General features: G+C 30.6%; 1 protein-coding gene across 1 annotated transcript; it reads left to right on the top strand.

The window, feature by feature from the left end:
- The first annotated feature begins 202 nt into the window (after positions 1-202).
- LOC107167549 (cationic amino acid transporter 2-like) lies at positions 203-10,618 on the top strand. The gene is made up of 12 exons (XM_015516645.2): positions 203-542; positions 3,121-3,358; positions 5,554-5,682; positions 6,550-6,705; positions 6,800-6,904; positions 7,001-7,156; positions 7,255-7,379; positions 7,934-8,031; positions 8,097-8,236; positions 8,320-8,580; positions 8,677-8,945; positions 9,687-10,618. The coding sequence occupies exons 1-12, from the start codon at positions 507-509 to the stop codon at positions 9,921-9,923; spliced, it is 1,950 nt and encodes a 649-aa protein (XP_015372131.2). The 5' UTR covers positions 203-506; the 3' UTR covers positions 9,924-10,618.
- Positions 10,619-11,693: the final 1,075 nt, after the last annotated feature.

Genomic DNA, 11,693 nt, shown 5'->3' on the forward strand with positions numbered 1-11,693 from the left:
TCTTCTTAATAATGCCACCCCCGCTTAAAATAATAATAGTAAAATAAGATTATCAGCATTTCATGTCGTGTATAATATTAGTAATTATTGTGAATCAGGCACGCGATTCAACGGCAAAAGTTTCGGCGTGTCTATCTAAACCACTTCGATCACCAGGAGCGCTAGACTAAGTAACTGATAGGAATAATAATAAAACGACGAGCGCCGCGTGTACGCAGCTCAATATTGTTAGTACACGCGTGATCCGGCGGTCCACGACCGTGGAATTTGACGGAGGTGAAGACGGCGAACGATAACTGACGTTATCAGAATTTTCAGAAGACATACAACCAACCCCTGTAAGCGAACGGTCGTGTGCCAAAAGAGACAATAATATTTTTTTACCGCGTGGTGTCCACGTCGTACGAATCGGAATAGCTGCAAGACCAACAGCACTTTGGCGTCGTCGACTGGGTGACGTAAATCGAAATATCGTAGGAACGGGAACGCACTGTAGATCGTGTTCTATGCGCCAAGCCGACGACGACGTCATGATGAAGTTGGTACGTATATAATTATAACTATAGGTAGTAGGTACGTTGATTACTCGTAGTAGGGCGAAGACTGTTATAGCCGGTTAGGATTCAAACTATGCCCTTAAAAATAATATTGTTTTGTGCATTCGTTATACAAAGAAATTGTAAAAATTAAAAAATTAAATATATACGCAGACCAGATGAAATACAAAAACAAAATCAAACATTTTCGTTGAAAAACAAAATAAAAATTAGAACGAGCAATAAAATTAGAAAAAAAAACTTTAATATAAATATGACCTAAAATGTTTGAATTATTAAAGCATCAAATAATCTTTAAAATCTCCAAAATGTACAAAATAAAAATAGTTCATTTTTAATTTCCAGTAGGTAAGTGAAACTTATTTCCATCTCACGTAGCTATATTTTTTACTTACCGAAAAGTTAAAATAAAGGTGATAGCGAATATAACGGTCGACTTCTGTGAGTATCCTAGTTTAATAATAGTAACATTATAATATTGCATGCTCGACGTATAATTCACCAGAAAACTAGATGAAAATTTAAAAAAATTGTTCATTGTCGACATACATAAACTGATATTATATTTTAAAAATAATAATACGTCGTTTTTGCGTTAAGAAGTGGTCGATAAGCTGTCCTTTGTCCATAATAGGTATAAATACGTATCTAATAAAATAATAATATAGGTTCGTCCTTTCGGTTTATATTATCAGACCTCAAACTATAATATACATAGAAAAAAAAACAATGAAGTCTCTTAGATGTATACGTATAATATACAAGGTGATTCTTTTAAGTGGGTACACTAATTATCTCAAAAGTATTTATTTTTTTTCAAAATATTTTTCAAAATATTTTTTACATGGTTTCAAGTTGTTAAAAAACCAACGTTTTTATTAAAAAATTATATTTTTAAATATTTTTTATCCTTATCATTTTTTAAGTTTTTTACTTTTTTGAATGACAACAAAGAGTTTTAATTTAATATTCCAAAGCAGAATATTTTCCTAAGTATTTTGATTCATAAAAATCGAATTTAGGGCTAGTAGTTATTGAGTTATAATTATAAGTATTTAAAGTTTTGATTGGCAGAGTGGAGTGGTACTGGGTTACCCCGCAAAATGTTTATCATCCACTACTCCGCTTGTCTAAACTTTAAATACATATAACTCATAAACTACTCATCCTAAATTCGATTTTTTTAAATCAAAATACTTAGAAAAATATTCTGCTTTGGAATATGAAATTAAAACTCTATGTTGTCATTCAAAAAAGTAAAAAACTTAAAAAAATATTAAAAAATATAATTTTTTAATAAAAACGTTGGTTTTTAACAACTTGAAACCATGTAAAAAAATATTTTGAAAAAAAATAAATACTTTTGAGATAATTAGTGTATCCACTTAAAAGAATCACCCTGTATGTAGGAATACGTTTCGAGTACCTATATACCTATAAATACCTCGTTATTTTGGATATTATGTTATGTAAAATTAGAATTCAGTGATAAATCATTCAGCGAAAAACGTTGTGTAAACAGTCCCTATTTACAACAATACTTCATAGGTTATGTTTTATTGGTATTATCGTTGGTAATATTTTTTTGGTTCTAATATTAATATGATAGGTTGAACTATATTTTATCAAATACTATTGATATTTTCATTAGCAGAACAGAGTATAAATAGGCTTGTGGTATAATAATAGTTAGTAATTTAATTCATGTGATAATATGTCAATACCTAATGGCTAATGATGATTTAATAATTATTATAATAAAATAATGGCTAATTATCTACAGTCAATTTTAATACAAACAGTTTTAATAAAACATTTTGTTTTGGAGGTGGGTGGGAATTAGAAATATAGAGAATGAAATAAAATTATTTAAGTTTTAATTAATTCTGTGGGCACGTTGAAAGTACGATATCTCAATAAATGATAAGCTAAAGTTCAAAAAAAAAAAATATATAATAAATTAGAATTATTAGATATTTTTAGATATTTATTTCTAAAATGACTTATAATAAATATACTTTGGTACTTATCTAATTATTATAATTATCACTATGTATTGACTTCGTCACCAAAATTCATGTTTACTGTCCGTAGGTACTCACCTAATCCGTCCAATAGTGTGTTATTTCGGATATAAGTCCCAAGCCTTTTCGTGTACTTTGTTACCGATGTATTATATAATATTATCACCACTAAGTATAATATGCATTTGATAGTCACTGTTTGTTGTTTTATTATTATTTTAATATTATTATTGTATTTTTACAATAGAAATGTTGTATTACAATATTTATTATTTTATACTTATTATCTGTGTTATATACTCCGTCAGTAGGTACACATTTTCCACTTTTCAACGAATTTTGATATTTTTCTTAAGTTCCAAAACTTTTTTTATTCTAAAATATATAGTTCAATGGCCGATCAAATCAGGTTTCTTCTCACACAACATTGAAACAATTATATAGTATTCAACCATCATATTTTTTTTCACCGTTATTTCACCAGTAATCAAAATTACGTTATAAGGAATAACAATATCGATTTGGATTATTTTTTCCAGCGAGAAACTCTGTACCAGGTGATGTTCAGGCGGAAAAACGAGAATGATATAGGAGACGACCATCCGGATAAGAAGAAATTGGCTAGGGTTCTCAATCTGTTGGACCTGACGGCTCTTGGCGTTGGGTCTACATTGGGTGTAGGTGTCTACGTGCTTGCTGGAAATGTTGCCAGAATAGAAGCTGGCCCCGCCGTTGTGCTCTCATTCGTTTTGGCTGCCTTTGCGTCGGCTCTCGCAGGTTAGACAAAATAAAAAGAAATGTTTAACACAAAAACAATTAAATTTCAAGACACCTGACACTAATAAAAATGAAAGAGATCGCCATTATGTATCCATCGGTTTAAAGTAAATACTCAAAGGTACAGCGTATGATGTATTTCAGTATAAGTTTTATAACATTATGGTAAAATTTGTTTAGAAATACTTCCACTTGGAAAAAACACAAAATCTGTAAGCAACACACATTTTATATACGGTCAACGTGGTTCTATAAAAACAAATAAAAATTTTTATTGTGCCATCACTATGATATTTTGTTTACATTTCTAAATTTTTAAAAGATTGGGCCATAACATTATTCTTTAAACGTTTTTAAAGAACAGAACTACCCAACTATGAAAATTAATTTTAAGTCATATTAGTGGTTTTAAGGAAAAGAAAACAACGTGAAATCAACTCTGATTTATAAATTAAGGTCACTCTGGATTTGAGTTCGATTATTATTTTTAAATAATATAAATAATTTATAATATATTTATAAATTAAATCATTTTTTTCATAATTTTAATGCAATCTCCATGTTTTTTGAATTGATTTCTTATAAATGATCAAATACCGCGATAAGTACGCTACAATACATCGTGATTATGAAAAATACTTGGGAATCATTTTACGTTTAACCAGCAGAAGCCAGAAAATTAAAATAAAACGAATTCAACTCTAACATTTTAAGGGTATACTCTGAGGACATCTATAGAGATTGAACTCTGGAATAATAAGTAGCCTATTCATATAGATTTAATAAAAACCGTGTACAGTTTAAATCGCATAATTTCAGGACTTATTGTTTAAAAGTAAATGGCTGTTTCTTATCGTTGTTTTGCAAAGAACTTCCTACTACGAGAAGACCTAGCACCTATATTTATAAAGTTAAACTTAAATTAACGCCATTAATGCATTCTACGGATACAGTTTTTATATAATTTATACTATTAACACTTTTAAATAAATAGTTTAATCTATACTTATTTATATTGTAAATGTATGTGTTGTTAACAACAATTAATTAAGTTAATATAATCAAAAGGAAAAAAATAAAATACATTAGTAAATTAACAAGTTCTAATTTATTGTTGACCATAAGCAATCAACTTTTTTTACAATATCAATACTCCGTAATTGTGATAACAAACGCACTTTAAAACCAGTATCCCCAACAGATTTCTTTAAGAACACACCACTGTTATTTGTCCAAACGTATTTGAAATCGTAATTGGCTGCAAGTTGTTGTGTCATCCAAAGCAGTTTTCTATTGCCTGTTGATAGCTGATGATTTAAGTAGAATTAACAATCAGGAAACGAAGTGTGAATTTCTTCGGCTGAAATTGGACTTGTTTTGAATTTTGATTTGAATGCCGATAATATTTCTTCTTTTTTATTATTGTTGTTAAATCCAATAATTATTCTTCTAGTATCATTATTCTTAGATTTAATACGAAATATTTTGTGAGTATCTACTTCTTTTACTTCGATATCAAATAATCTGGTTAATTTTGTATATAGTAATATCGAATAAAGATTCACTAGCCGTTTCAGGTATATTCATAATATCTAGGTTATTGATTAATTTAAACCGTTTCGCAACATTGTAGCTTGACTTTAAATAATCAATTTCTTTTTGCATAATAATAAATTTATCTTCAATTTCTTTTATCTCATTAGTGTTTTGTTTAACATTAGTAACTATACTTTCTAATTTTAAAGAGAAATAATCAATTTTATTAGAACATAAGGACCAAAAGGTCATAGACTCTTGCACTCCATTAAATGAAGATTGAATACTAGAAAGATCAGTAATTGCTTCAGGTTTTATAGAAGCATATTTTGTTTTCTTACGTATAGTTAAGTTTTGAGATCGATGGCAGTTATCACATTTTCAAAGTCGTTTGTCGCTTCCCAATTCATTATAATTGGAAATAGAAGCGAGTGAAGTGCATTGTGGATGGAAATATGATTTACATTTTACGCAAGATATATTTTTGTTCAGCTGAACAACTTTATCGCACTTAAGGCACGACATGGTGATACCAAAAACGAGCCTTTTAAAGGCTGCCTTTCGTTGTGAACGTTAGATTAGAACTCAAATGAAACACCAATATTATTAAACAACTCAATAGATTATAATAATATAATAATATACAACTATATTTGCAGGCCTGTGTTACGCAGAATTCGCAGCAAGGGTGCCAAGAGCCGGGTCGGCCTATGTTTACAGTTACGTTGGCGTGGGCGAATTCGTCGCGTTCGTGATTGGATGGAATTTGATACTCGAATACGTCATCGGTGAGTGATGTTAAGACTTAAGGCCCGTCGAGCTTATATAAAATCGTTATTTTTACTATTTTACTACATTTAACATTGTTAAAATAAGTTTTCGGAATGGGACTTTTAAGACTTTCGTTATAATGGGATTTTTCTTTGTATCGGTATTCGTTATAACCGGAACTTACTGTATATTAATGATGATTATTTATCAATAACCTAACCAAACAAAACTGTCACTAATGAGTATAATGAGTAGTTAGTGATTTTTTCTCAAATATTATGAAATTTTGAAGGTGAGTTATGAGTTTATGACATTAAAAATAAAAATAAAACTTATTAAATATATATATTATACTAAAGTATTTCATGAAATGTTTCAGAATTGTAAATTTCATGAAATTTTCAACCATTATTATATACCATATATGTAGGTATAAATATATATTTTTTTTAATAAAAAAGCCGATTGTTCATAAATATAAATAATGGAATATTTAAAACTAGACCAATTTGTAACATAATATAGCATAATAATTTTTATTTTTATTCTTTGAATTTTTTCTTTCAATTGAATGAAATAAATGTTTGCTACATATTATCTTATTTTTTAATTTAAAGTTTTCCGTGGCCCTTTTAATTGATTGCTGTATACTTTAGAAAATAATACGGTTTAAAAGCTTACAAAAAGTATTTTATTATAATATGCTTTGTATTCTAAACAGGTACTTGATAGGTAAGTTTTAAAATTTAAAAACAAAAACAAATTCTATCACATCCAACAACTATATCGATGACAGTTTATGTTTAGTTAGAAAATTTCAATATATATTGAAATATGTACGTTAAAAATATGTAGTATTAATTTGTTGTCATCGCACGTTATAGGTACTGCAAGTGTTGCCAAAGCTTTCAGTAATTATATCGATGCACTGTTGGACTATCCCGTGAAAACCACGATGACTTATCTTTTCCCCATGAACGTTAGTTTTTTGGCCGACTACCCAGACGTTTTGTCATTCAGCCTCGTACTACTATTATCGAGTGAGTAGAAAAATTATTCCAAACACGAAACACAACCATCGTTGTACCTATGCGTTAATGAAAAATTACTATTCAATTGATATTACATTTGCAGTTATACTGTCATGGGGAGTCCGCGAATCTACAATGATCAACAACGTATTTACAGTCGTTAATTTGTTGACCGTGGTTACGGTTGTCGTATCCGGTTTATTTAAAGGTATCGTATATTTGGTTGTAAACCACACACAATCTATGTTGGCGAATGATAATGCACTGTCCGTTAAAATATAATATTTGATTATCGTTGTTACAGTTAATTTGTACAATTGGAATATACCAAAACTAGATATCCCAAAGAGCGCAAAAGGTGGTGAAGGCGGTTTCATGCCTTTCGGGTGGGCCGGAGTGACCGCGGGCGCTGCCAAATGTTTTTACGGGTTCATTGGTTTCGACTCCGTAGCTACTACGGGTGAGTGTCAAATAAAACCTAATATTACTAATGATACATTTTATGCTTAAAGCAATACCTACCTATAACATCAACTAAATAATATTTTCCATGCAAAGGAGAAGAAGCGAAGAAACCGAAACGTGACATCCCGTTGGCCATCATACTCTCGTTGACCATCATAACGTTTGCATATTGCTGTATCAGTTCGGTTTTAACTCTGATGTGGCCGTATTATGATCAGGTATCGATAAATTAATTTTAAAGTTAAAATTCATGCTTCATTAATAGAACAATATATATTATGTGGCTAACAAAAAAAAAAAAAACAATTAAAAAATAGAATTTTGGTATGTGACGAGAACTTTTTTTCTATAATGCACTCTTAAATGTAATCAGTATTATGTACATTGTACTTATTATAATACATAAAATATATTTTTATCCATTAATATTAAATCACGGTCTATATAATACTAATTTCTATTTCGACTTAGTGACTTCTGCTTTTATTAAAATTGTGTTTTCCAAAATGTTCTTAATTAATTACCTACTTGTATCGGGTAGGTACCTAACCTAACCTAGGTGTTTATTTTATTTTTTATATACCTAGTTGGTATGATTGGTATGAGACTGATTAAATTTACAAATAATTTTAGAACAACTTTTAGACCATATATACTTAATATGGGCAGTTCGTAATTTTGTTCTTATCATTTAAATTCTGATTTTTGACAAATTTATAAACACTAATGTTTAACTTACCTAATCAATACTTTTACTTATCACACATTTTAGGACATCGACGCGCCGTTCCCGTACGTCTACGATCAACTTGGTTGGACGACGTTGAAAATAATTGTTTCATCCGGTGCTATATTTGCTATGTTTGCCAGGTAAGAATACGTTTGCTCAGAATCTCGGTGATTTCTTAATCACAATTTTACCGCTAAACTTACAGTCTCTTAGCGAGCATGTTCTCGATGCCGAGGATTCTGATGACCATGGCTCAAGACGGTCTCATGTTCAGCATGTTTTCGATTATTCACTCGAGGTTTAAAACGCCACTGTTGGCCACTCTGTTTTCGGGTCTATTAGCTGGTAAATATATCAATACGATTGCACAATTTATGATTGGCATGTGTAATATTCACCCTGTGCGACTTGTAAACATTCACTTTCAGGTATTATCACGGCGATTTTGAACCTCGAACAACTGATGAATATGATGTCGATTGGCACGTTGTTGGCGTACACGATTGTATGTATTTGCGTGTTGATGTTACGGTACAGAAACGATGAGGACGGCGACCAGTTGGTGATAAATGGACCAGAGACCAGTAGTGGTTTCTTCGAGGTAGTGGAAAAGTACTTTAACCTGTCCAACATCGATAACGCCAACAAAGAGACTGAACGTGTGGCCACGACTATAACTGTGTTGTACAGTAGGTGTTGAAACGGAGGAACCCACCAACGATCTATAATTTATAGTTTTACAATTTTAAAGTATATCGAATAAATGCGTCGTTTGATTTTTGCAGTTTGCACATCCGTGCTGTTCAGTTTCGTAACCGTACAAAAAGAGTGCGTCGTAACCACCCATCAATGGTGTGATGATGACGACAACAATACCGCAGCCTTCAATCTAGGTTGTGTTGTGAACACCAGCCACGCCACAACACCATTCGAACAAGGATGCGTCGAAAACAGCATCGCGAAGTACGCGAGTGCCATTTTGGCAATAGGGCTATTGCTTCTGTTGTTGTTACTGACCAGACAGCCTCAATCGAATAAGAAACTTTCGTTCAAGGTACGAATTATAGATCTCAAACATGGTATTAAAATAAAACTAAGCATGTCACAGGTTATTTGTGGTTAAAAAAAATGCATTAACATAATTCGTATTACAATTATTTTGTTGTGTCGTTTATTGCGTTAAATAACATATCTGCTCTATATCGATGTTATGATACTGCGATACCGATTGTCGCCGACCACTCGGTTGTCCACACTACCATAATCCCGAAAAAATGCTTTGACCAGTTTGAATCCCGTGACCCACACGCTGATGGCTGATCAAAATATATTTAATTGGCACGTTTTTTCATCCAGCTAATATGACACACCGTACACAATATGACCAAATGCTCAACACACTTACGGTAATCGGTCGAATCGCACCCTCGCGCATGTATGAAATAATAATAATAATTATGGCTTACAATGCCATCTTACACGTTGATATTTGCATATACCCAAATCAAAACACCCGCGTGTCTCAGTCATTTCTTTAACTTTGAATTTCAATATGACAGATCAATCAGAAATCCACTATATATTGAACTATTTGTACTACTTCAAATAGTAATGGCAGATATCACAACAAATTGAATCAGTCATTGGTTTGCACAGAATTTAATAGACAGAAATTCATATTTTCTTATTATTTTAATATTACATAATACTATTATTTAATATTGTTTGATCGCAGGCATTTGTTTTGTTTATAAATATAACATTTTTAACAAACTTAATATGTGATTTTTTGTAGGTTCCGCTAGTACCACTCATACCATGCATTAGCATATTGATGAACATTTACTTGATGATGAAACTCGACCTAATCACCTGGATTCGTTTCAGTATTTGGTTGACGATTGGACTATTCATATACGTACTGTATGGCATGAATAACAGTGCTGAGGGGCTAAAGCAGAAAGGAGAATTGAATAGGAGTAGGTCTAGCTCTGCAAAGTCGATACACCAGAATTCTTCCGTCAGTTTATAATTACACACCCACCTGTGGCTCTTCTCCAACCTTGTCTAACACTAGGAGTTATTACGCCCATCTCCAAGTCTGGTAATCCTCACAATGTTCTTAACTACCCTCACATCACAATTCTTCACTACAGTTCCATGTTTTTGGAATTCGACATTCCCTTAATCAGATTCTAATTAAAGGCAACACGGCTTCCAGCCCAGAACTACTAATTTTCACGTCTCATATTTTTCAGTCGTTTCAAATTCATTTCCAAGTGAATGTGGTGTACACGAATTCCTCTAATGCGTTTGTCTGTCTGGTAAAAACTCGATCTCTTGAGAATTTGTGACTGTCTTGTATTGGTTACGTTCCTTCCTTGATGACATCATCATTATGACTCCATTTATGTCGTTTATTTCCTTAGTTTTTCACCCATCGTTGTGTTTCTTCACAACTACTATTTGCGCTCTTTCGAATTATACGTTGTTCTTCCGCAATATTTCTTCATCTCATTTTTGCTGATGCAATCAAAAGACATTTATGTGTGTTAATTATACATGATTTTACTATATTCTTTAACTATACAACTTTATGTTATAGAATAGATATTATGTGCTGATCTGACAAAAACTAATTCGACCTATGTCTTATTTTATTACTTTTATATTATCAATAGAAATATTATTACTAATGATAGTATAAATAAACTTTTACACATAAAATATCTTTAGAAATAAAGGTAATGGTGTATTTCCGCAAAGACTCTTTTTTTTATTCAATAACTTATTATTAATTAATTATAATTTAACACATGGTTAAAATAATCTACTCAATGATGATATATATAATATAGGTACTCAAAATCAGCAGAGCTAATTCACCGGTATTTATTTTTGCATAATTTACACATACATTTTTACAAATATCATTAACGTAATTTTTTGTACATCATATAATATATTTTATACATAAAACAGGTATCACAAATAATGAAGTTGTACAACTCGATCATTCTTGAATTAATTTATAAACTGCTTGATTTATATATTATTTTATCATAGTGGTTAACAATACAAATTGTCAGTCAGCGAAATTCGTTTCCTCGACGTATATATATTTTTTTTTATGTTGTATCATCCATCATTATGATATGTTTATCATCACTCATTGTAATGAATGTATTATATTATAATATTTATTTTTTGGACTTAGAATACTAATTCGTTACCAACATAATATAATATATTTATTTAATTTTTTTATTATTCCAGTACATCTCTTTAGCTTTTGATGAAATAGTTTAATCATACATTTATTTGTCAAAACAAATTTATTCTTTATAGGTGTTTATTATTACTTAATATATTTGTTCATTAAAAGTGATGCAATCTGATCCAAACCTAAAGTTTATACATTAAGGCTGCACAATATTTCAAAATAGATACAAATATTCTAACTGAAGTATAACTCCTGCATGGTCTTCTGAACATCGATCATAATATGTTTCGAATACCTGGTTTTGAAAATATCAAAATGACGGAGTTTATATATTTTCTACTTATTCTTTAAATAATCCTTAAGTTACTGATCTTCATCCCTAAACTATCACGTGTATAGAAATAAGATTTTTCCTTAACTCTATTCTTAACAAGATAATTATTGAGCGACCTAGTTGTGTTTAATGATCCTACTTTAATGATTTTTTCAGAATAATAACTACTACTCGATAATGGAAAATGGTTAGAAAATGTATATGGTACGATATTGAATTTCCATTTAATTTCTGCAATATAGTAA

Source organism: Diuraphis noxia, unplaced genomic scaffold, assembly GCF_037042655.1.
Source record: "Diuraphis noxia isolate RWA-SAM2 unplaced genomic scaffold, SU_Dnox_SAM2 contig0003, whole genome shotgun sequence".
NCBI classification, from domain to species: domain Eukaryota; kingdom Metazoa; phylum Arthropoda; class Insecta; order Hemiptera; family Aphididae; genus Diuraphis; species Diuraphis noxia.